The 27438-nt window shown below is 46.2% G+C and overlaps 1 protein-coding gene across 2 annotated transcripts in view; it reads left to right on the top strand.

Moving 5' to 3' along the window:
- Positions 1-27438, top strand: part of CABCOCO1 (ciliary associated calcium binding coiled-coil 1) — a 304698-nt gene that overhangs the window by 54477 nt on the left and 222783 nt on the right. For both annotated transcript variants that reach the window (XM_085608790.1, XM_085608789.1), the window contains exon 2: positions 2816-2928. In XM_085608790.1, the coding sequence (XP_085464916.1) occupies positions 2816-2928 (113 nt within the window). The remainder of the gene's footprint in view (positions 1-2815; positions 2929-27438) is intronic.

Genomic DNA, 27438 nt, shown 5'->3' with positions numbered 1-27438 from the left:
TTAGTCCATGTCTGGACATGGAAGTGACTGATGGGTGTGTCCCTGTTGTAGTGTTCACGGGACCCGGTACACAATATGCAATGTAGCACCCTCTGACTGGCATCCCACAGGTTGAGCATCATTGACGCAAGGGAAATCACTGTCCCTACATTTATCCACACATTCATACATGAATGATGAAAGACATGACACAGCAGTGCGTCACTGGATGTTTATTGCACATCCAGTACAGTTCTGCAGATGGAGCGGTACAGAGCAATGCCAAGCACACTACACAATATGAGCCCATGGAGGGCCAGCCAGAGTCCATCCAGGGATGACCAGTACTGCGGAAGATGAAGGGTACAGTCCGCAGTCTGTTCGCTGTGTCATTGGTCATCAAACAGGATATGGTAGTCCATGTCGTGTCCAAGGTGAGTGCATCAGAGTGTATCGGGGGTCAGTGGAAGGTCATGAGGCCATGTGCGGCACCAAGCAGAAACAGGCCAGGTGGCGGAAATGAATGCTAGTGCCTCCTGATCACAAACCCATCCATGTCCTCGTCCCCGGATGTGTGCTCTGCCCCACTTGTGGGTGTTGCAGTACCGGCTGAGGCACTGTGTGCCACAGACACATCAGGTGCCGGAGTGAATACGTCTGCCGGACTGTGAGGCAATGGCACACCAGGGGGCGGAGATGTGGATGGTGTGGGGGCAGCAGCATTCATCTGTGCCACGCCAATGCCATGATGATGATCTGCAGGGCATGGAAGATCCCAGCGACATTTCGCTGATGTGCAGCGGTGGCTGCCATCCTTTCCGCCTCCATCTGCACCATGTCCTCCATGAGCTTCTGCATGTGTGCCAGCTCACAGCTCGTATCCCTGGTGCCCCTCTGAGCGGACAGGTGTTCTTCTCTCTGCGTCAGGACTCCAGCAATGTCAGTCAGGGCTTGTTGGAGACCATGGAGCGGGCCTAGACACCCATGGATGGCATTCAGTTTGGTGGCCATGAGGTCGAACCCCACCCGCACCTGCTCAGCCGTCTCCCTCGGCCTCCAGCACACGGCGTTGTAAGGCCGTGTGTTGTTCCTAGGGGTCTTGGGCCGTGGGTGCCTCCTGCTGGGTGGTTTGGGTAGTGGGTGGGGTCTCCTCAATGCAGCTGGTCAGCCCTGATCCTGGAGGTGAGTCGCGAATTATGTCATTGATGTCTAGGAGGGCTTGTGCGTCGATGCTGGGGTTGTCCTCCTAGTCATCAGTGAAGAGTGGCTGGGACTGCTCTGTAGGGGGTGTTGACGGTGGCCCTGCAATGTGAAGGAGAGATGGTGTATTGCAATGTGTCCACATGTATGTAGCCGCATGGTACATGTTGACATTGAGACAGCATGGCATTGTACATTGTGCCATCATGGCCATCTACACCCGTCCCCCCAGGACCTGGTGGTCACTCACCCTGTTGCTGTTGTGTTGTGTCCTCTCGAGCAGTGTTCGGTCCCCCGACTCCGGCTACAGTATCCACACTGTTGACTGTCGACACCAGCTCCTCCATGTCATCCAGCACGAGCTGTGGTGCTGGGCCCCCACCTCCAGTCTGCCTTGCTGCCTTTTGGTTGGCTGCGAGTTTCTCCTTGGTCTTCCGCTTGATGTCATTCCATCTCCTCTTCACCTCGTCCATTGTCCTCTTGTGCTCTCCGATGGCATTCAACTTGTCCACGATGTCCCGCCATATTCCAGTTTTGGTGTGCAATGACACGTTGGAGGTGACGAACAGTTGTTCATGGTGATCCATCACCTCCGTGATTATGATCCTGTCTGCGGACTGAACTTCGTGTTCCTCTTCTTGTCCTTCCCCTTCCCTGTCCCCGAGGTCCCGGGCTGGTTGTCCGGGGAGCTTGTGAGGTTTCGCTCGCCCTCTGCGCCTGCTCCGGCTGCCTCCATGGTGCTTGGATGTTGGTCAGCTTGTGTTTGGGTGTTTTTTCTACTTTTATGGTGATTTTTCCCGCCTGCCAGATGTGTGTTGCAGGCCTGGCGCTGCTTATTGCTGATTTCCTCATCACGCTTTGGCCCATCGCAGGTTTTTTTGTGTTGTGGTTTGTGTTTTTATCTCAATCGAGGTCGTTGTATCGCGGACATTGTCCGCGGTTTAGGCAGAATATCGCATGGTACTGCCTTGTTGTGAATTCCACATTGACACAGGGTTATTTTCCCGCGATGGGCTGCGATGTTGAGAGTTGCGTTAAGCTACTCTTGCCGTAATTATCACACGTTCTTGTGAATATACCCCTAACTGTCCACAACTCCGTTTCCTCTCCTGTTACTCGTTGACTTTATGCTTGTCTTTATCCATGTACAGCTCTCCTCTGCTTTTAGTTAGGTTTGCGCTACACAAGCACCATATACACACATACAATAATATTGCTAAAAACGTGAAGGTAACTATAAATCCTGTCGTTTTTTTGTTTTTTTCCCGGTGTTTTTGATGAGTTGTATTAAGCTTTATGTTTTTATGCTCATTCATTGTGTTCCTTTTTGTATTATTCAAATAGATCACTCTTGAATTGTGTTTTTTATCTTATTCGTTTTTGATTTGCCTCCTATCTAGCAAGATTAGAACATTAGATGCAAGATATTTTATGTAAGGTTTTACATGTGTAGATTATCATGCTATTAAGGGCACACTTTTGTATATTCAGTAAATAAAATATTGAAGCATGTATGTGAAATCCACTGGAAATGTAAACATTTATTTCTCTGATGAAACAATTACGTTATCTCTTGTCAGCAAATGTAAAGCATGATTTTGATTGTTAGATAATACTCAAATTTAATCATTTTCAGTTGCAGGAAGATGAAATCCCATCAGACGAGAACGAAGATTCTCCAGATGAAATTATATTTTCTGTGCCACAAATTAATATGCTATTAGAACAGAATGTGGATGAAGTTCAAACGTATGTACCCTTTCAACAAAGTAATGGTAGGCATGCTATGGAATCTCTCTGTGTCTTCTCCTAACCACTTTTCCCTTTTATAAAGCAGAATATGACAAAAACTCACATGGGGCATTAAATAGCAACTTTTTCAAATTAAACGCAAAAGTCCTAAAGAGTTTCATTCAAAACGCTGAGAAGTATCCTAATCCCGTCCACGCAAATATCCCAAACTCCTTTCCTAAAAGTGAGACAACATTGTGAACACTCTGGAGATTTACATAGTGGCACTCAAGGACAGGCCGCTCAGACACCACACTGATACAACGACAGTGCCCACACCAATATAAGACAGAGGGCCCCATGCATCAAACTAAAAATCGGTCACAAACGGGCAGATTCTCAGAATCTGCCCCTTTGCGACCGTTTTTTTGCATTTGGGATGCAAAAATCGAAAATTGCGATTGCAGTTCAGGAATCGCAAATTGCCATTCCTTAAATGCAATGCCAGAAGCAATATAACATAGCGATTTCGCTATCAGGGGTCGCAAATTACCGAAAAAATAAACAGGTCAGTAATTTGCAAAAACTTTAAAAAATGCACTAACGTGCATTTTTCAAAGTTACATGTTACACACACACACATGCCCTTGGGGCATGTGTGTGCGCAACATGGGTGCACATTACAATTTCAGGACTGCAACAGGGTGTCCTTTTGACACCTTTGCACCCTTGAAATTGAATGCGCAATTTGCGAGTAACTAATGGGTACTCGCGAATTGCGCATGCAATTCCCATTCATTCCTATGGGCCTGTAGGCCCATAGGAATGAATGGAAAGCCATTCCTTAATTGCGACTTGCAATTAAGGAATTTGTAGGAATCACTATTTTTTTTGCGATTCCTACATGCATAAGCTTATTCAATTCCTTATTAGCGAATCCTTATTTTTTGCTCATAAGGAATCGCAAATGGCATTTTTGAGACATGTGCCAGAGCGTTCCTTCCACATACCAAATGAAAGACACAAGTAGATATGTCTGTATTATTAGGTTGATTTCCAAAATACCGAATCATTGTGGGTTGCAATTCTAGCTACCTCATTAATATTAATGAGGTAGGTTGAAAATTGTGACCCATTACGATTAGCTGGCAACAAAGGGATGGTGCCCTGCTGAGGTCAGCGGAGTACCATGTCTGTGATTGCTTTTAAATAAATCATTTGTTTTTAAAGGCTGTCCATTTTCCTAAAATGGTATGCCTTTAAAAAGAAACGTTTATTTTGAAACCGGAAAACAAGTAATGCAGGGCTGGTTTAGATGGCAAAACTGGTCTTGGATTGCATGTGTTCTAGTCCTGGGAGGATATGGCATCCCCTTTTGTCTGTTTTATGTAATGCCTTATGTAGCCAAGGGTAAGCCCAGATGTGGGGCCTGTGCTCACTGTGCCACTGAAACCAAGCTACATATAACTGAAGAGCCCCAATGATGGCAAGACTGGTCTTGAGTTGCTTGTGTTCCAGCTCAGGAAGGACCTAGTCTAGCAGTGTGGGCAGGACTGTTATTTTTTTTTTTTGGAGCAGGGTCAAGACTGAATTGCATAGGGCTGTGTCAAAACTGAGCTGCCATGCTGGGCAAAATAACAATGTGTTGGAATGCTACCCTAAGTGATTGAACGTGTAGTTAGATTTATTGCAAGCATCCTCCCAGTCAGACAATGCAAATTTACTTATACAAGCACACCAAATTTGCAAAAACACACAATGCAATGAAAGTGCAGCAGGTAATCAGACGTTACACATTGATTAATTTTAACAAAATGCTCAGCTTTGGTGAATAGATACTATTCGTCATCAAATCAATGACGATAATAATAATGATAGCAATAATAAAAACTGTAGTTATAACAATATTATTGTTTGACCTGGCCGTTTTTGCAGGTTTATCCCCTCACTTTTTGTCTTTTGCCTCCTATTTGTCTGTCCCTGTTTTTGTTGCTAAAGAGTATATACTCCCTGTGTATATTGCAATTCTTATTGGTTCTCCATGACTGGCATATTTGATTTACTGGTAAATCCCTAGTAAAATGCACTATGTGAGCCCATGACCTGTAAATCAGATACTACTAGTGGGCCTGCAGCACTGGTTGTACCAACCACATGAGTAGCCCTGTAAACTTGTCTCAGGACTGCCATTGCAGCATCTGTTATTGCAGTTTTAAACTGCTATGTCGACCTGGCAGGTGTACCCATTTGCCACGCCCTTACCTTCCATTTTACTACATGTAAGGCATCCCTAAGGCAGACCCAAGGTACCCCGATGGGCAGGGTACAGTGTATGTGAGAGGTAGGACATGTACTGATGTGTTTTACATTAGGCCTGGGTGGTAAATTTCGTTCCGCTCGCGGTATTTGCGATATTTTGACATTTTCGTGTTCTGCGGAGAGCGCGAAAATGTCAAAACTTTCACAAACTGAAGTATTTTTCTTGTTCGCGCTATAAAAATGCGTTCTCGCGCGCGCGGTCACGACTTACCGGGTCCCTGCGTTCGCCGACGAGTTTTCCTATCCGTTCGCATGCGCCACGAGATGTTGGATTGTTGGTAGCCGGTCGCGCTATCCCTCGAGAGTTTGTGATCGCGAACACGTCAATCGACCCGGAACAGGAAATAATCATCGCATGAGCAAGTTGGAGATTATTTTCCCTGCGAGCACGCAAAAACACATGGCAAACGGGCGGGAAAAGCAATCTCTGCATCTTCGCGAAAGTTCCGCGTGCTCGCGGATATTTTAAGCAATTTCGCGATAATTTGCAAATTCCGCCCACCCCTAATTTACATGTCCTGATAGTGAAATATTGCCATTTTCGTTTTTCACTATTGCAAGGACTAGCTCTCCCATAGTTTATCATTGGAGCTGCCATGTAACATTTTTCAAGTGCACTTTTCAATTGGGAACAGCTAGAGATTTGGAGTTTGGTCTCTCTGAGCTTAGAATTTAAAAATACATCTTTTAGTAAAGGTGGGTTTTAAATTGCAAGTTTGAAAATGCCACTTTTAGAAAGTGTTTGTATCGTAAAAAGGGGGAGATCCTGTTGAGGTAATCCGGGGCGGGATCATTCAAAATAGAAAATAAAACATGGGGACTCCTCATACCGTAGATGCATGCACTATTTTAAAGAGCCTACGTAGTGGTTTTGTACCTCTCAATGCTAACAATGGTTAAAGGTTATAGTGTAATTCTTATTTTAATATAGGGAAATCCTCTCACTAGTATATCACACTTACTGGCATATAAGTGTCAGACTTCCAAATAACATTAAATAACATTAAATATACAGATTAACGTTAAAACGAAAAGGAAACAAGAAAATGGCATATTCAAAACACATAAGACAACTTGTTCTCTGTGGCATACTGGGGTACCACTGTAATCCCTAGTATATGATACTGAGGTACCCAGAGCATTAGTATAGCAGGGGTCTCCCATGGGCTGCAGCATGTATTATACCATTCATGGGAGTCCATACAAACTGTGTCTGCAGAGCTGCTATTGCAGTCTGCGTGAAATGGTGCATGCACCTTTCACTTTAGATATAAGGTTTTCCTTATATCCCGGTCACTGAACTTTAAACCTATAAGTCACTCCTAAGATAGGCCCTTCAGTCCAAGGGCAAGGTGCATGGTTCTAAGAGTGTGGGTACCCTTGGACGGTAAGAGGTACCACTACTAACCCTGGACTCCATTCCCTGGGTTTTGTAATTGTGGGGCAGCCATTTTAAGGTATGTAGTGGACACTGGGAAGTCGAGATGTCCATCTACATAATGTCTGCTCCTTATGTAGATGGACATAGTCATGGTCATGTTTGGTATCAAACATGTTGGAATCATGCAACTACACTGATTACAGTGTTAGTTGCATGATACCATGTACTGGGGGGCTCTTTAGAGGACCCCCCCCAATACCTACCTGTATAGCTGATGAGCGTAATTCAGGAAGGGGAAGTTGAACAATGGATTTTCTGCCAAGGTGAGGTGTGACCACCTCTCCTTTAGAATTAGACAGAGTGAGGGCACATTTAGTGCCATCCTTGCATAAACCAGTTTGGCCCAGTTCAGAAGCCATTGGCTTCCGCTCTGGCATGAAACTACACAAAGGACAGGGGAGTGTCCACCTCCCTCTCCAGCTCCTTCCTAGGGACGTGAGCAGAGCTCCTCCAGGTGGCCCCTGGGAGCATCTGACTGGCTAGTACCATCTCTGTCCTCTCCTAATAGGTGGGTTGCCGCAGAAGATATCTTTCCCCCTTTTAGGGTTACTTAAAGGCTCCCTTAAGGGTGGGTGCTTAGCTTAGTCCTGGAGTTTGCCAAGATTTGTCAAGACTTGTCTGAAGATACTTCTGCTGTTGGACACTGGAACTCTTCTGCTGGATCAAAGACAAGACTGCTCTTGGTGGACAGATTCTTGCCGCAACTTTGTCTCTATGCTCTTCCAAGTTTCTGCAACTCTGTGGCCGTGCATCCTCCGAGTCAGCAAGGAATCTGCATGAAGGAATCTCTCTTGGACTGAAGGAATCCCTTCCCTGCATCCACATGCATCTCTGCGTCCACTATCGGTTTGCTGATCCTGTTGTCTCATGGACATTTCCCGGCTCTGCAACACAGGTGGTGGTTTGTTGGGTCTTCCCTGCAACTTGGCTGACTGTAATCCCTCTAAAGCCGACCTGAACCACCTCCCTGTACACCCCATCTGTCTGCCATTGCCAAGGCTTGTTGACTCTCTTCACAGGAGAGCTCCAAGAAGTCCCAGCATCGCACAGCTCTGACAACAATGTCCTGCCTGCATCTTCTGCCCCGTGGGCCTCCATCTTCTGTGGGCTGTTGATGCTTCCCTGCGACTCCCTGTGCTTGCTGCCAGAGGGTCCTTGAGGGGGTTCCGATGATTCCTGCCTGCAATCTTGCATGCTGAGGGCCAGCCCTTGCTGGGTTATTCTCACAGACCTTGCTGGTCTGCAACCAAGCTTCTTTTCCATTGCCCCAACTTTTCGGTTGCCAAGGCTTGTTGGTGGTGCTGCCAGCCACTGATCTCCCAGAATTCTTCATGTGTCATGGGACAGCTCATGGACGGCTCCAGTGCTCCTGCACCATCGTCTGGGCTCTACAGCTGCTTCATCAAGACTGCCGTACCTCTGACAAGGAGTGGCATTGTGCTCCGGAGCCTCCTGGACACCTCCGGGTGGTTTGTACTCTGTCCCCTCTGCTTTCAGTTAATTCTCGTCCAGATTTCATGTTTGAGTTCCACTGTCCTGGTCCATGAGTCGCTGCAGCCGTTGTACTTCCAAGATCCTCCATCGGCTTCAATGGGCAGTTCCAACATCAATTCACTCCTATACACCTGTGCTCCCTGGTATAGATATCATGGTTCAGTGGGTATCCACGGGCGGGGTGGCTCTCCAACCTTTTCTGATCAAGTTAGTGTCTTCGGGGTCCCTTGGGAAGGGTCCTGGAACAAGAAAATATCAACTGCAACTTACCCTGTGTTATCCTATGGATGTTTGACCCAGTGTAACCACTCTTTACCCGGGTGCCTTAGGGTCCCTAGCTACTCATCTTTGGTGGTTCCTTACTTCCCCTGAGCTTCTCAATCCTTAGGTATAGGTCACGTTTTGGTACTCACCTCTTATACCACTTTCTTAGTATATGGTTTGCCCCCCCCCCATGGTTCCATGTGTTCTTCTATGCTACTTACCTTTTGTTGAAGTATTTCTGATGTGTATTTGATACCTCCAAGTAGGATATATACCAAGTTAGTTCCTAGTGTTGTGTTATAAATACTGCAGTATTTTTATAAACTCTTTTGTGGTTCTTTCTTGTGTGAAAGCTTTGCTGACTGACTATGTGGCAAATGTACCCACATTACACCCTCCTGAATAAGCCTTAGCTGCTCTTCACAGCTACACCTTGAGAGCTTTGGTTATTAGGAACCTAAACACTATCACTAAGGGTTGCCTGGACTCAGTACACAGTGCCTTACCATAGAACTGGACTTTGCTTTTTGAATCCTGCTTTCCAAGGTTCTCCAAGTGGTTGTGTGTACTTTCCTCCTGTTGGAAGTCTCAGGGCCATCAAAGACCTAACCTGCTGCATCCCTGAACTCCACTGCTGGGAGTTCTAACCTGCCAAGTGGTGGCATTCTATCCCGGAATGGGAAGATGATGCCCCCTGTCTTGCATCCCACCAGTAGCTTCTGCTCCACCGTTGCATCTCACCCGAATCAAGAAATGCCACTGTGCTCCTTTGCCTTTTGACCGCCAGAAATTCTATTGGAATTCCTGGAAACATTGCTAAAACACACTATCTCTATTGGTGTAAGCTTCAGACTAGTGGTGATGACTTTCTACCAGTTTGGGAACGTCCGAGCCGATTCAAAGCACGGTAAGCATGTTGGGCAGCTGTTATCTAGTAATTATTCAATCAATGACAAGATAAGCCAGAGTCCAGCTCAAAAACTTCAAGTTTTTTTCTCTGGGATTAGGACAAACATTATCTGGCTACATTAACCCATGCAGCTCTGGCTGCTTCAAAATACTACTTCATTGTTTGTAGCAGGAGCGTCTCCTCTACTAAGGCAGAGAAGCGACGCCCCACTGCTCTAGGAGCAGAGTAAAGTAATAATAAAATGATAACAAAACTATATTATCATTTTAATTTTTAGTCTGCCTTTAAACTTCATGTTAGGGTGGGATGGGGCTGGGCTCGCATGACGCCAGCAGGGGGAAGAGTGGTGGCTGCACCATAAGTGCACTTGACAGTTTGGACAGTCGCCTTGGGCCGGCAAAACTGTCAGGCGCACTTTGCTTGTTCTCCACCGGCTGTATTGTACAGCCTGGGTGGAGAACATGCTCAGGTTCCCACTCCCTCTCTGAGCACTGGATCACAGTGCTTAGACCAATAACAGTACTACTGTAAGGCAACGTCATGATTGGCTAGAGGAGTATGAGAGCCTGGGTGCTTCCGGGAGGCAGCATGCAGTATGGATGGAGGAGATGCGGCAGCTGGCGATCCACAGGTAAGTATTTTTAATTCCCCCTACCCCCATGCCACCGTCCTCTACCAGCCGCCACTGGTTTGTAGTTTATGCTACTTAAACTGTGGAATTGAGTGAAAAATTGGTTTACAGCTTGCTACAGTTGCTATTAACTGCAGCAGTTATTACAAACTCTACATAGGGATCTATTCATCATTGCTGTACAAGTGTTAGGTTGCTTGGAACACCTAGAGAAGACTTGAAAAGATTTGATTGACAATGTACACAGCGGTAAAAGTAGCTGGTAGTGGGGTCATGCTAATTTAGCCACTATAAGAGAGGGAATGTTTTTACATTCTTTTTGCTGATGGTGGTTGGGTCTAGAGCTCCATTAGTATTTCTTATCTTTGAATTTCCAGCTTCACAGAACCTCTTCCAAGTTGAAGCAAGCCCAGACAGCAACATTAAAGAAATACCCCCAATAGACAGATGCTACCTTTCGAGGAAAGTAAATCTTCCAAATCTTGGGGTAAGCAAGAAAGACATTAGATTTAAACAATTAACTCAATTTACTTATTGAAAAGATCTCTGCAGATTTCATAAACAGTGAGGGGGATTACAGCTCTCTCCAGACAGTAATGGGTTGCACTCTTTTACAGCTGCAAGATCTTCCAACATTTAGTGCAAATATTGTGAATCCAGCAGCAACATGTCAGTATTGAGGATACTGAAATGTCTGTTAATATGAAAACTTTAGAAGTCTATAATATAGCCCAATTCTTACAAAAACATTTTAGCAGGTTTCTTTCTGATCATCTCTATACAGGGCTAAGTAGAAGAGATACTGGCCAGCAACTTGAACAAGTGCTGCAACATTGAACACACATGAAATCATATCACCTACAACTCCTCCTGTGTAAATTGAGACTGTTTTTACTAAAGACTTACATTTATGTCTCTTATGTCCTTTGGAAGTAGCCAATCAATAACGAAACATTTGAGCCCAGTTTTGATCCATAAATCATGAGCAGCCACAGAGACTGATGGCTTAAATGAACAACAACGAGAATCATAGGTATCCACTGCAGCTGTTCAATGTGCCCTTTAAGTAGTCAAGAATCAAACAAAATACACAGTGATTCTGGAGAATATTTTGAACAATATTAAAGAGATCAAGCAGTTTCAAAATGATATGGCCTCACAGTTAAAGAGACAACTGGGGGCAGTTGATGAAAATTTTACTCAGTTCACAGCGAACACAGAGGAGATCCATAATTCCTATATTTACAAAGCTACTATTATTCAAAAAGCAAAATTGAAAGTGCTGCGTAGATGAAAATGTAATGTTTCACCTGCACCAAAGATGCCCAAATCTTCCTGGATCAGATTCATCACAAATTATATCTCCAAATGTTTAACAAGTTGATATTAACTTGGTGTTAGACCTGTCAGCCCTTTGGGTGGTCCCTCCTCATCATTATTTATTTTGTCCCACTTTTGCCTCAAACCCTGTTAGAATTTTTCCTTTTTGGGAACCACCAGACTTTTTCGTATTGATGCAGATTCAGGGAGCCATTTTATCTACCCCTGGAACTTCTGTCTGAGGGCCTGGAGCACAAAATGGTGGCCACCTGTGACATCATCAGAACCCACTGGAACCTACTAGAACCTTCTGCAACATTCTGGAGCCCTGTGACAGTTGGAGGCGGTTTAGAATGTTGGGAAGCTAAGACAGAGAGTTGGCAGTTGGAGCTGGCAGTTGGCACCTGACTGGTGAGGAGTGAGCAGCAGAAACCTGAAGGAGGAAGGAGTGAGGCAGCAGGGGTGGAAACTTGTGCCTGGAGTGGGGTCCACAAACCCACCCTTGATACTAGTCCCTACTGACTGAGCCCAGCCTGGAGCCCTGTGTGGGAAGAAGCAAGAAAAACCATTTTAAGGACCTGGACAGCAGGAACAGGCCTTAGAAACAAAGAACAGCAAGATCCTGACCTGGATACTGGTTTCCCTGGAGTCCGACGTCGAGAAGCCTGAGACCTGGAGCCCGAGGTGGAGAAGCTGCGCTGACTGGAAAAGCAGACGTCGTACCCGGAGCCACCAGAGGTCGAGAGAGGGCGCCGACGGAGGTCGTAGAGAGTACCAGAGGTCGAGGAGGAAGTCACCCGAGGTCGAGTGAGCGGCGTCGACGGGGGAGTGAAGTCCGCCCTCCGGAGTCGCCGGAGACCGAGGTGAAGCGTGCCGGAGGTCGGGAGTGGAGATCGCACTCCGGAGTCGCCGGAACCTGAGAGAATCGTGCCGGAGGTCGGGAGTGGAGGTCGCACTCCGGAGTCGCCGGAACCTGAGGAGAGGAGCACCGGAGGTCGGGAGTGGAGATCGCACTCCGGGGCCGCCGGAAGTCGACATCGAGCCAAGGCCGGCCGACGTCATCGAAACTGAAGTCGCCATCGGACCGGAGCCGCCGAAGTCGACATCGAGCCAAGACTGCCCGACGTCATCGAACCGGAGGACGAGATCGAGCCGAGGCCGCCGACATCGAACCGGAACCGCCTACCGGCGTCGTCAAGAACTGACATTGCGCCGAGGCCGCCGACATCGAACCGGAACCGCCTCACGGCGTCGACACGACTCCAGCGGCGTCGGAGCTTCAGAAAAAGGGCAGTAAGTGGAATAGAGGGCGCCTAAGGCCCTGTGGAATCCTGAGAGACTACTCTAGGGGCTAGAGAGGTGCTGGAACCATCTTGATTGTGCCAGGGGTGAGCTGAGACTAATTCAGAGGGGTTGTGTAGAGTGAGAGAGCCAGATCTCTAGAATTCCTCCCCTTTATCTACCTCAGTTTGGGCCTCAGCCTTGTCCAAGCCAGGGAATAGACACCCTCAAGCCATCCACCTAACCACAAGCTGTGCCTGGGCCAAATCAACCCATAGTAATCTAAATGTGATCTGATTCTATGAGTGTCACTGTCAGCTTTTAACTATTTATTGAGAGCACTGTATTTATTGTATTTAACCTATTTATTGCTTCACTGTATTTATTGTTCCACAGTATTTATTGTCGCACAATATTTATTGGTTTGCAGTATTTATTGCCTCAGAATATTTAATTGCCTGTATGTAATGCACTTGTATTTATGCCTTAATTATCTATGATCTCCCCTATTTATTGAATCATTAAGACAGTATTTATTTGGCGTACCCTTCCACAGAAAAAGCCTTGTATATGGTGATTGTATTATTATTATTTATTTCAACAGCAACTAAGAGAAAAAGAAGATAAAGAAAGAGATTTTCATAATTTTTACGGTGTAGAGTCGTTTTTGGAACGGATGCACGCATGGTTATTGTATGGGTATGACGTATGCTTAGCACGGTGCCTGACTCCTGACCACTCGAGCCAAGCTACCACTGTGTGTGTCTGGAAAGACCCCGTTACCACCCCCCTTTCCGGTGTGGGAGTGGAGTATTTCCAACATAATTGGTGTTCAGTGGTGGGATAGAGCTGTGCCTGCGTATACTCAGCAATAACTGTGGGTAGTCCATAGGCCTACACCGGGAGTTTTCTCAAAGCGGCCTTCCTAATTGTGAGTTTTTGTTTTTTCCAAATTTACTCTGGTGGTGGGAGGAGGTATTATATAAGGTACCCCCCTGCATAGTTACTGCAAATAACTGTCCTCTGACCTGAGTGGGCAAGATGGAGTTTGTACTGGAGGATTTAGAAACGTACACTGTGGCCCAACTCAGGGAGTTTTGTCAGCGGGAGGGGGTGTATTGTCCCCCAGGAGCAAAGAAGGGTGTACTCCAAACCAGCTTAAGGGCTTGGGGGGAGGCACGCCGAGAAAGCAAGGCTGAGGAGGAGGACAGGGATAGAGAGCCCGAAAGTGAGGGAGCTGGTTTGTACCAACCTGAGGTGGGGAACCTGTTAGCGGGGCCCAGGGCACTTTCCAGGAAGGGCAGCAGTGCCTCTAGCGGTGGCTTGTCTGAAGTGGAGTTAACAGACCGGAGGGAGAAAAGACAGCTCACATGGGACTTAGCAAGGCTGGAGAAAGAGAAGGAGGAACAGAGGATGGCTCATGAGATAAGGCTGAAAGAGATAGATCTTCAGATCCTGAGAATCGGGGCACACCCTGTACCTAACGGTGGCAGCGAAGAACGAGAGTACACCAGGGAACCCAAACCCTACCTGCCAAAGGACATAGTAGCTAGCTATGGGGCGGGTGACGATATCGCCAAGTGGCTAGCGGCCTATGAGGTCTCGTTAAGGGCCCATGGGGTTCCAGAGAAGTACTGGGGAGGGGGATTGTACAAGTACATGCCTCCAGCTGGTAGGGATGCATTATTGGCCCTCGAGGAGGATGAGCAGACCCACTACCCCACCATGAAACTGGCGCTCATAAGAAAGTTTGGACTAACACCCGAAAAGTACAGACAGAAGTTCAGGGGTAGTCACAAACTGGGCACACAGAATTGGGTGGACTTCCTGGACTATGCAAAGAAGGCACTAGAGGGTTGGATTCAGGGCAGTGAAGTGAGGAACTACGAGGGGTTGTTTGATCTAGTACTGAAGGAACACCTGCTCGAGAAATGTTTCCCTGAACTGCGTCAACACCTGGTGGATAGCAAGCTGACCAATCCCAGGAAGCTTGCTGAGGAGGGGGACATTTGGGCTAGTACCCGGGTGTCCACAAGGGGGACTGGAGGGGATACTCAAAAGGCCGGACAGGGCGCCCCCCAGAAGAAAGAGGGAGGGGAAAAGAAAAAGGAGTTCTCCAAAGGCCCCCAAAATAACTTCCAAGGGAAGGGAACAGGATTCACCCCTAGGGCTAACCCACCCAGAAACCCTAATCCTGGCCAGAGTCAGCAGCCAAGGGTTGTCCATTGCTACGAGTGCGGTGGCGTTGGACACTACAAGGGAGACGCGAAGTGTTCGAAACGACCACCCCCTCCCATTGGAGGAAAGACCCCCGGAGTAGCTAGTGCAGTGCTCGGGGAGGAGATGCCCTTAACTAAGGGAAGGGAGTGGGCGGGTGTCACTTTAGTGTCCCTGGGAGAACGGGAGATGGTTCCTAAGATCCAGGTGCCCGCAAATACCGTAAAGTATGGGCAGTGGGTCACCATCAACGGCCAAAGAGGGGAGGCTCTGAGAGACACAGGAGCCAGTATGACTATGGTACGTAGCCAACTGGTGTCTCCAGAGCAGGTAATTCCCGATGTACTCCACCCAGCCGCGATGGCTGACGGCAGAACAGGCCACTATCCGGTGGCCGAGGTTCCCTTTGAATGGGGGGGGGTTGCAGGTTCACTTCGAGTTGCCGTAAGCCCTGCCGTGCCAGTCGATTGTCTACTGGGGAATGACATGGAGCACAATGCTTGGAAGGAGGTGGAATACCGGACTCATACTGAGATGCTGGGTACACCTGACTGGGCCTGTGTTAGCACAAGGTCCGCGACTACCCGGAGAGGGAGTTCGTTTCGGCTGGAGCCTGGAACAAAGGCCCAGCCAGCTGCCAGTCAAGGGAAGAACCGAGGACAGGAGGAGCCTGCCTCGGCGTCCACACCCCGTAGGACGGATAGGCCACCGGAGGTGGTGGACCAGGAGTCTGCGGTGGGGGACGTTACCAAACTGGAGGACCTACCCATCCCGGCCGAGTGGCACGTGGAGGGAGGCCCGTCCAGGGAGGAATTCTGCCAGGGCCAGAGGGAGTGCCCTACCCTTGAGGGGCTAAGGCGTCAGGCCCAAGCCCAGGCAGCAGGGAACGTTGAAGGGAACTACAGTGTTTACTGGGAGGATGGCCTCCTCTACAGTGAACCCAAGGCACCCCTACACGGATCGTCACGAGCCTTGGTAGTCCCTCAACGTTATCGAGCCTTCCTTCTGGAGTTGGCTCACGAGATCCCATTGGCAGGACACCTGGGGCAAGACAAGACCTTCGCCCGTCTTGTCCCACACTTTTATTGGCCTCAGATGAAAGTGTCGTCCGATACCTACTGCCGGACATGTGTGTCTTGCCAAGCCAGTGGGAAAACAGGGGTGAAGCTAAAAGCTCCCCTGGAACCACTTCCTGTCGTTAGCACCCCCTTTGAAAGGGTGGGCATCGACATTGTGGGTCCGTTAGATCCGCCAACGTCAGCTGGTCACAGGTTTATCCTGGTCCTGGTGGATCATGCCACACGGTACCCAGAGGCAATACCTCTGAGGACCATAACAGCACCTGTTGTGGCTAGGGCCCTGATGGGAATCTTTACCCGAGTGGGTTTTCCCAAGGAAGTTGTGTCCGACAGGGGGACCAACTTCATGTCAGCGTACATGCGGGCCATGTGGAAGGAGTGTGGAGTGACCTACCGGTTCACAACTCCTTACCACCCCCAGACCAATGGTCTGGTGGAGAGGTTTTACAAAACCTTCAAAGGCATGATCAGAAGTCTGCCTGAAAGCCTGCGGAGGAAATGGGACGTCCTCCTACCCTGTTTACTCTTTTCCTACAGGGAAGTGCCACAGAAGGGAGTGGGTTTCAGCCCCTTCGAGCTTCTGTATGGGCACCCTGTACGTGGACCTCTCAACCTGGTGAGAGACGGATGGGAAAGAACTCCCAGGAAGCTTCCCCAGGATGTGGTGAGCTACATGCTGGCCTTCCGGAGCCAAATGGCTAAGTTGTGGAAGCAAGCTTCTGACAACCTGGAAGCCAGCCAAGCAGTGATGAAGGCGTGGTATGACCACAATGCTCACCCGGTGGAGTTGGAGCCTGGCCAGAAGGTGTGGGTGATCGAACCAGGAGAGCTTAGCGCCCTCCAGGATCGCTGGTCAGGACCCTTTGAAGTGTTGGAGAAGAAGGGTAAGGCTACCTACTTGGTGGACCTGAAAACCCCTCGTCAGCCCCTACGGGTGCTGCACGGCTACCGCCTCAAACCCCACCACGAGAGGCCCGAAGTCATCTTGATGATGGTGACTGACGGAGGAGAGGACGTGGAAAGCAAGCCTCTCCCCGATTTATTTGCGTCTCAAGAGAAGGATGGGTCGGTGGAGGGAGTGATTCTCTCCCCCTCCCTAACTCCTGAACAGCAAGAGGACTGCCGCCAGGTCCTGGGGCAGTACTCTTCGTTGTTCTCCCTTGTCCCGGGTAGGACTCACCTGTGCGTCCATGACGTGGACACAGGAGACAGCCCACCTGTGAAGTCCAAGATCTACCGGATGTCAGACAAGGTGAAGGCCAGCATTAACGGTGAAGTCACTAAGATGCTGGAGCTAGGAGTGATCGAACCTTCTAGCAGCCCCTGGTCCAGTCCGGTGGTGTTAGTACCAAAAGCTGCACCACCGGGTGCCCAACTGGAACTGAGGTTCTGTGTGGACTACCGGGGACTGAATTCAGTGACCAAAACTGATGCTCATCCGATCCCTAGGGCGGATGAATTGATTGACCGGCTGGGAGCTGCCCAATATCTAAGTACCTTTGACCTTACTTCTGGGTACTGGCAGATCTCTTTGACTGATGGAGCAAGGGAAAGGTCAGCCTTCTCCACGCCCAATGGCCACTACCAGTTCTGTGTGATGCCCTTTGGGCTCAAGAACGCACCTGCCACGTTTCAGCGCCTGGTAAACCAGATCCTCACCGGAATGGAGAGTTTCTCTGCTGCTTATCTGGATGACATAGCCGTCTTCAGTAACAGCTGGGAGGATCACTTGCGTCACCTGCAAGCTGTTCTCCAGGCCCTGAGACAAGCTGGATTGACGATCAAGGCCAGCAAGTGCCAGATCGGGCAGGGGTCGGTAGTGTACCTTGGACACTTGGTGGGTAGAGGAGCGGTGCAACTCCTCCAGGCGAAGATCGAGGCCATCATGGCCTGGGAACCCCCCAAGACACAGACCGAGGTCCGAGCTTTTCTGGGCCTCACGGGATATTACCGCTGCTTCGTGAAGGGGTACGGTACCATCGTAGCCCCCCTCACGGAGCTCACGTCCAAGAAACAACCTCGACGGGTAGTCTGGACGGAGGCTTGTCAGCAGGCCTTTGTGAGATTGAAGAAAGCCATGTGCGAGGCCCCGGTCTTAAGGGCCCCAGACTTTTCCAAGGAGTTCATTGTCCAGACGGATGCATCAGAACATGGCATTGGGGCAGTGTTATCGCAACTCAATGAAGAGGGTCTGGATCAACCCGTGGTCTTCCTATCCCGGAGACTACTTCCCAGGGAACAGAAGTGGAGTGCAATAGAGCGTGAAGCCTTTGCAGTGGTATGGGCTCTGAAGAAGTTGCGGCCATACCTGTTTGGCTCGCACTTCCTGGTTCAGACCGACCACAGACCCCTTCGTTGGCTGATGCAGATGAAGGGGGAGAATCCCAAGTTGTTGAGGTGGTCTATTTCCCTACAGGGAATGGACTTTCAGGTGGAACATCGGCCTGGAGTGGACCACGCCAATGCAGACGGTCTCTCAAGGTATTTCCGCCTTATTGATGAGAACTCCCAAGGGGTTGGGTAGCTCTCCCCACTTTCAGCTGGGGGGGACGCGTGTTAGACCTGTCAGCCCTTTGGGTGGTCCCTCCTCATCATTATTTATTTTGTCCCACTTTTGCCTCAAACCCTGTTAGAATTTTTCCTTTTTGGGAACCACCAGACTTTTTCGTATTGATGCAGATTCAGGGAGCCATTTTATCTACCCCTGGAACTTCTGTCTGAGGGCCTGGAGCACAAAATGGTGGCCATCTGTGACATCATCAGAACCCACTGGAACCTACTAGAACCTTCTGCAACATTCTGGAGCCCTGTGACAGTTGGAGGCGGTTTAGAATGTTGGGAAGCTAAGACAGAGAGTTGGCAGTTGGAGCTGGCAGTTGGCACCTGACTGGTGAGGAGTGAGCAGCAGAAACCTGAAGGAGGAAGGAGTGAGGCAGCAGGGGTGGAAACTTGTGCCTGGAGTGGGGTCCATAAACCCACCCTTGATACTAGTCCCTACTGACTGAGCCCAGCCTGGAGCCCTGTGTGGGAAGAAGCAAGAAAAACCATCTTAAGGACCTGGACAGCAGGAACAGGCCTTAGAAACAAAGAACAGCAAGATCCTGACCTGGATACTGGTTTCCCTGGAGTCCGACGTCGAGAAGCCTGAGACCTGGAGCCCGAGGTGGAGAAGCGGCGCTGACTGGAAAAGCAGACGTCGTACCCGGAGCCACCAGAGGTCGAGAGAGGGCGCCGACGGAGGTCGTAGAGAGTACCAGAGGTCGAGGAGGAAGTCACCCGAGGTCGAGTGAGCGGCGTCGACGGGGGAGTGAAGTCTGCCCTCCGGAGTCGCCGGAGACCGAGGTGAAGCGTGCCGGAGGTCGGGAGTGGAGATCGCACTCCGGAGTCGCCGGAACCTGAGAGAATCGTGCCGGAGGTCGGGAGTGGAGGTCGCACTCCGGAGTCGCCGGAACCTGAGGAGAGGAGCACCGGAGGTCGGGAGTGGAGATCGCACTCCGGAGCCGCCGGAAGTCGACATCGAGCCAAGGCCGGCCGACGTCATCGAAACTGAAGTCGCCATCGGACCGGAGCCGCCGAAGTCGACATCGAGCCAAGACTGCCCGACGTCATCGAACCGGAGGACGAGATCGAGCCGAGGCCGTCGACATCGAACCGGAACCGCCTACCGGCGTCGTCAAGAACTGACATTGCGCCGAGGCCGCCGACATCGAACCGGAACCGCCTCACGGCGTCGACACGACTCCAGCGGCGTCGGAGCTTCAGAAAAAGGGCAGTAAGTGTAATAGAGGGCGCCTAAGGCCCTGTGGAATCCTGAGAGACTACTCTAGGGGCTAGAGAGGTGCTGGAACCATCTTGATTGTGCCAGGGGTGAGCTGAGACTAATTCAGAGGGGTTGTGTAGAGTGAGAGAGCCAGATCTCTAGAATTCCTCCCCTTTATCTACCTCAGTTTGGGCCTCAGCCTTGTCCAAGCCAGGGAATAGACACCCTCAAGCCATCCACCTAACCACAAGCTGTGCCTGGGCCAAATCAACCCATAGTAATCTAAATGTGATCTGATTCTATGAGTGTCACTGTCAGCTTTTAACTATGTATTGAGAGCACTGTATTTATTGTATTTAACCTATTTATTGCTTCACTGTATTTATTGTTCCACAGTATTTATTGTCGCACAATATTTATTGGTTTGCAGTATTTATTGCCTCAGAATATTTAATTGCCTGTATGTAATGCACTTGTATTTATGCCTTAATTATCTATGATCTCCCCTATTTATTGAATCATTAAGACAGTATTTATTTGGCGTACCCTTCCACAGAAAAAGCCTTGTATATGGTGATTGTATTATTATTATTTATTTCAACAGCAACTAAGAGAAAAAGAAGATAAAGAAAGATTTTCATAATTTTTACGGTGTAGAGTCGTTTTTGGAACGGATGCACGCATGGTTATTGTATGGGTATGACGTATGCTTAGCACGGTGCCTGACTCCTGACCACTCGAGCCAAGCTACCACTGTGTGTGTCTGGAAATACCCCGTTACCACCCCCCTTTCCGGTGTGGGAGTGGAGTATTTCCAACACTTGGTATAAAATTTGAGTGTGGTGCAGAATTTGATGGGGAAATGGAACTTTGGGGCACATCTTTTGTCTAAAGATTTTAGATCATATTAGTCAACGTGTTATTTATTAAGCTGGGATAACAATGCAATAAATTATTGATGTAATAGATGTTACATGAACTGATTGGGTGTGGTGCAGGGGCAGTGTTAATGAAAAGAAGCTTAGGTACAAATATATAGTACCAACTTACAACAGGGTAGCTATTGAGGGTCTTAAGCAGGCTAGGCCCCATAGGATTGTATTAAGGGAATATAACATTGGGTTGGCTCCAGGCTGGAAAGGGGCAAGAAAGCGAGGGAAATGTAATAAAATGGATAGAAAACAATTTTCTTACCAAGCAGCATGTGGTGTATAGTAATTTCAGATAGTGCTCATAATGATCATCTTATGCTAAATTAATAGTCTCCATATGCTAGTAATTATAAGGCATTATTTATATGGCTATACGATCTTAAGCCTAATTTCTTCAAGAGATAAAAAAAACCCTAAAATCTGGAGCGTGTGGCATCAACACATTTGTCTTGAGCCTAGGGCTGCACATCAGGGAGAATTTGATAATAGTCACAGCTTTAATCACAATTAAAGCAGATACAGACCAACATTGGATTAGCACCATTCCAGTTATTAAGTACAGAATTCAATAAAGATGAATTGAGATGGGAAAAGCACATCAAACATTAAAAGATTTTTACAAAAGAGAACAGATAATAAATAACAGAACTGCAGACCAAGATGCCTATGAGGAGAATGAACATATTGATAAAATATTAGCTTCTGTCTCAAAGGTCTACTCTAATCACAATTTCATGAAGTTGATTACAGATCCTGTTACTCAATAACTAATCTATGATCAACAAGGCATAGGCACACTTTTTATAGTGATGATAATACACTCTGTCAAGCTGATCGTAAAGCTTCCAAAACTCAAATTTTACTATATTTGGATCAACTACCTACAATATCATTTAAACAAACTAAAATTTTAATAAAACCTATTTCAGAATCTAAGCTGCAGCTTGAGACATCTAGTCATAACAATGAGTAGGCAAGCAGCAATGATGCTCTGCCTGTACCATTTTTAAAACATTTAGTATCACAATTCAAAAAAGTGCTCTGTATATATATAATGAAATAATAGTGGAACATCCTTTTACCTAATTCATTTTTTGAGGCAATGTTTATTAGCTTGCTAAGTAAAAGGCAACATTCCCACAGAAACAGGGGCATATCGAGTGATAAGCTTCTTTAAAACAGATTATAAATTATTTACCTGAGCTCTAGCCAATCACCTCACCTAGGTCGCTTAAGATAGACGGAGACCTAAATGTTTTTTAACAGGTAGATAGATAATGGCAAATACAAATTATTTGATTGAAGCAATCGATAACCTTTCCTCTAATCTTTACAAAACAACCCTAATTATGGTTGACACCAAAAAGGGCATTTTATTTAGTGTGATTTGATATTTATTTTTTTTGTTTATAAAGCACAAACTACTGCCCGAAGGCATTTAGTCACTAATACCCTGATAGAAGAGGTGTTCTGACTGAAAGAAGGAGTTGCATATAAATCCTATAATTTGTTACAGATCAATACCTAAAGAGAAAAAATCCATATTTTGAGGTCCTTCCTGAATGGGCGCAGTTCAGAGGAATTTTTTAAATGTGCGAAAAGGGTGTTCCACAATTTAGCTGTAGTGGTAATAAAACTTCTGCCTCCCCAGTTTGATAACCAAAATCTAGGATCCTCAACAAGGTTAGCAGTGGAGGAGCAAAGAGCTCTAGATGAAGTATACCAGTGGAACCGGTGTTTGAAGTACTCCTATTGAGAGTTCAGCAAGACCCTGAAAACATTACACAAGGCTTTCAAATTTATAAGTTTCTTCATAGGGAGCCAGTGATGGGAGACTGTTTGGCAGACTGATGCCGGAGAATCCCTACCAAAAGTCCAGCCGTGGAATTCTGGAAAACCTGTATCTTACCAAGAAGTTCCTTCTGCAGACTGACAAAGAGGGCATTGCAATAGTCTAATTTACAAAGGATAAGCGCGGAGACCACTGTTTTTTGAAGATTGTTAGGTATAAATGGGAAGACTTTCCTGAGCTTTTTTAGGGTGTAAAAAATGAAGGAAGTGGTGGCATTAACCAGGTGCTTAAGGATAGAGCTCTATTGAAGATTATTCCCAGATTATTTGCTTTTGTGAAAAGTGTTGGGAGCATGCCAAGTTCGTGGGGCCAAAAAGAAGGACCTTGGTCTTACCCGAGTTCAGTGTCAGGCAGTTCTCCATCATACACCCGGTGATATGTTGCTTCGTGTTATGAAAACTGGCTGCTGTGTCCTGAATGTTACTGGTTACCGAGATGGCGATCTGATTGTCATCTGCATAGGACAACATAGCAAAGCCGAAAGACTTAATGAGGCTTGCTGGGGGTTAACATATAAGTCAAAAAGGGTAGGGCTGAGCGAAGAACCTTGAGAAACACCGCAGGGTATGCTAAAGGGAAGCAAAGCATATTTGCCAGGTTCAACAGATTGCTGTCATTCCAGTAGGAAATATTTCAGAAGAGAGAGAGCTAAACCTCTGATTCCTAACTTGTGGATACAGTCAATCAATAAGCTATTGTATACCATGTCAAAAGCTGCAGAGAGGTCTAATAGAATTGATGCAGCGTTACCTCCTTTATCAACCGTGCATCTGATCTCCTCATTGGTGGTGATCAGAGCCAGCTCTGTGCTGTGCTCATTCCTGAAACCACTTTGAGTCGAGTCAAAAGTGATTTTAATTGTTGAAGGCGGTGAGTTTAGGAAAAATCTGAAGACCTGGTTATTCTCTTCTTAGCTGCTTCATGCGGCACTTTGTGATAGGTTGATTTTTGCAGTGTGCTTTTCAGTGTGCTTTTTTAGTACTAGCCCTGGGGCAGCTATGCACTGTATAAATCCTTTAACAAAGGATAACATAACATGACTTGGAGGCTTCATTTTTTATTTTAGAAAGACATAGTTTGCCCATGGAATTCAAAGCCATTTTAATTACGCTATGAAACATCAAGCAACTTTTATAATCAATGTATTACGGGTTGGCAAAGTAACTGTTACTAGGGAAACCCAGCAAGATTCCCCTCTTCTACAGTTCTGTTTGCTTATTTATCAAATCTGTAGCGATTAAAATTTGTACTGGCAATAATATTTTTGCATCCCTCACCAGCACAGCCAAACTAACGTTATTTTATATTTAAAAGCCGACTATGAATATATTGAATATACATAATGCATTTGACCAACACTATCAATTTTTTACAAATCCTTGGCTTTAAAAAGAATCAGAACAAAACCAAAGTGGCTTTATTAAATGCTTCTAGAAAAGAGCTCCTTCCTAGTCTGTGGGCAAATTGTGATTCTTATCATTCTGACAGATATATATGTGAACAAGACCGCAGGCTTTCGGTTGAAACGCACCTTCTTGCCACGCTTGTGAAATAAACAAACCTCTTTTGCACCACAATTGGAGTCTGTGCCCATTGTTTGACCCGGCGAGGTCTCACCGTGGGATTTTGTTTCTCATGTATATATATATATCACGAGTTTTCCTCCGCAGCTTTCCAAACTAGCGGCTCTCCTGAAGAGAAAGGCACGGACCCAACTTGTTTGTGCAAAAATCTTTATTCCTCTGTCGCCATTACGCGTTTCGGCTCGCCTGAGCCTTGATCACATGACAGTGGCCTAAGAGAGATAACACCTTTTTAAAGTGACAGTGCCAGTGTGATCGTGACCACGTGATCAGCTTACTGCGGTAATCTCGTAATAGACATAGACAACAAGAACAGCGTACATTTGTGAAGAGACGGGTAAATTTACATAAAATGTCAACTAAATATATATTTTGTAACAATCTCCTAAAAATATTAAGAAACTATATCATATGTATGTTCACTCTGTGTGCTGTCTTCAAACATAATTAATGTTTTATCTTCTGTCATTTGCGTCACGATCATGGTAAAATCAATAACAATAAATAACATCAATTGTTCTTGAAAAAGTGCTTAAGTGTAAAGTGCAATATATGTGCAAAAGAGCCTAGTATATGTGCTGCGCGATAGCGCGATGATTCAGTAAGGTTAAATTATTTGTTTCATTGGTCAAGGGATACTTGATGTTTATTGATTCATGGTTTTAATACCCGTGCGATCTGATGTAGGCAGAATGACTAGTGGAAAGGTAGAGAGAATTATTATTATATCACCATGGGTTCGTGTGTTATAGCCGATTTATTGTTGATATTTAATTGTTTTATTTAGAGAATAGTCATTCCTTAATGCACCAATGCTCAAATGAGGTCACTCGCCCTCTGATTTGGAAGTTTAATACTGCCTGACACTCATGTAGTCCTGGATCAAAAAGAATGTAATATGTGCATCAATGCTATTACATAGTCTGTACAGTTTCAACTAAGGTTCATCTACGACTAAACGTGTTAGACTAAATGCCGTTTATAAAGTGCATATGAGTCAGTGTCGTAGAATAGTGCAAATTGCTAATAAATAGATAAAAGATGTTTAAAAACCCTTAAAAATACTATCTATCCGTTGACCTATCCCTGTAATGTGACATGTGGATAGGTGCCAATTTAAGAACAAATTTACAATAAATATAATAAAAGACTAAGAATTAAAAATCTTATTAATACCTTATAAAAAATTGTACAAAATACATAACCACATAAAAAATTATTGTCTTCCATTTGCGAATTTGTAGGACTTAAAAAGTTTAAAAAAATTAGGACAAACATTATCTGGCTACATTAACCCATGCGGCTCTGGCTGCTTCAAAATACTACTTCATTGTTTGTAGCAGGAGCGGCTCCTCTACTAAGGCAGAGAAGCGACGCCCCACTGCTCTAGGAGCAGAGTAAAGTAATAATAAAATGATAACAAAACTATATTATCATTTTAATTTTTAGTCTGCCTTTAAACTTCATGTTAGGGTGGGATGGGGCTGGGCTCGCATGACGCCAGCAGGGGGAAGAGTGATGGCTGCACCATAAGTGCACTTGACAGTTTGGACAGTCGCCTTGGGCCGGCAAAACTGTCAGGCGCACTTTGCTTGTTCTCCACCGGCTGTATTGTACAGCCTGGGTGGAGAACATGCTCAGGTTCCCACTCCCTCTCTGAGCACTGGATCACAGTGCTTAGACCAATAACAGAACTACTGTAAGGCAACGTCATGATTGGCTAGAGGAGTATGAGAGCCTGGGTGCTTCCGGGAGGCAGCATGCAGTATGGATGGAGGAGATGCGGCGGCTGGCGATCCACAGGTAAGTATTTTTAATTCCCCCTACCCCCATGCCACCGTCCTCTACCAGCCGCCACTGGTTTGTAGTTTATGCTACTTAAACTGTGGAATTGAGTGAAAAATTGGTTTACAGCTTGCTACAGTTGCTATTAACTGCAGCAGTTATTACAAACTCTACATAGGGATCTATTCATCATTGCTGTACAAGTGTTAGGTTGCTTGGAACACCTAGAGAAGACTTGAAAAGATTTGATTGACAATGTACACAGCGGTAAAAGTAGCTGGTAGTGGGGTCATGCTAATTTGCCACTATAAGAGAGGGAATGTTTTTACATTCTTTTTGCTGATGGTGGTTGGGTCTAGAGCTCCATTAGTATTTCTTATCTTTGAATTTCCAGCTTCACAGAACCTCTTCCAAGTTGAAGCAAGCCCAGACAGCAACATTAAAGAAATAACCCCAATAGACAGATGCTACCTTTCGAGGAAAGTAAATCTTCCAAATCTTGGGGTAAGCAAGAAAGACATTAGATTTAAACAATTAACTCAATTTACTTATTGAAAAGATCTCTGCAGATTTCATAAACAGTGAGGGGGATTACAGCTCTCTCCAGACAGTAATGGGTTGCACTCTTTTACAGCTGCAAGATCTTCCAACATTTAGTGCAAATATTGTGAATCCAGCAGCAACATGTCAGTATTGAGGATACTGAAATGTCTGTTAATATGAAAACTTTAGAAGTCTATAATATAGCCCAATTCTTACAAAAACATTTTAGCAGGTTTCTTTCTGATCATCTCTATACAGGGCTAAGTAGAAGAGATACTGGCCAGCAACTTGAACAAGTGCTGCAACATTGAACACACATGAAATCATATCACCTACAACTCCTCCTGTGTAAATTGAGACTGTTTTTACTAAAGACTTACATTTATGTCTCTTATGTCCTTTGGAAGTAGCCAATCAATAACGAAACATTTGAGCCCAGTTTTGATCCATAAATCATGAGCAGCCACAGAGACTGATGGCTTAAATGAACAACAACGAGAATCATAGGTATCCACTGCAGCTGTTCAATGTGCCCTTTAAGTAGTCAAGAATCAAACAAAATTCACAGTGATTCTGGAGAATATTTTGAACAATATTAAAGAGATCAAGCAGTTTCAAAATGATATGGCCTCACAGTTAAAGAGACAACCGGGGGCAGTTGATGAAAATTTTACTCAGTTCACAGCGAACACAGAGGAGATCCATAATTCCTCTATTTACAAAGCTACTATTATTCAAAAAGCAAAATTGAAAGTGCTGCGTAGATGAAAATGTAATGTTTCACCTGCACCAAAGATGCCCAAATCTTCCTGGATCAGATTCATCACAAATTATATCTCCAAATGTTTAACAAGTTGATATTAACTTGGTATAAAATTTGAGTGTGGTGTAGAATTTGATGGGGAAATGGAACTTTGGGGCCCATCTTTTGTCTAAAGATTTTAGATCATATAAGTCAACGTGTTATTTATTAAGCTGGGATAACAATGCAATAAATTATTGATGTAATAGATGTTACATGAACTGATTGGGTGTGGTGCAGGGGCAGTGTTAATGAAAAGAAGCTTAGGTACAAATATATAGTACTAACTCACAACAGGGTAGCTATTGAGGGTCT

The sequence above is a fragment of the Triturus cristatus genome, chromosome 1_2, assembly GCF_964204655.1.
Source record: "Triturus cristatus chromosome 1_2, aTriCri1.1, whole genome shotgun sequence".
Taxonomy (NCBI): domain Eukaryota; kingdom Metazoa; phylum Chordata; class Amphibia; order Caudata; family Salamandridae; genus Triturus; species Triturus cristatus.
Note: the sequence above shows the minus strand (reverse complement) of the source record. Positions and strands in the feature narration are given on the sequence as shown.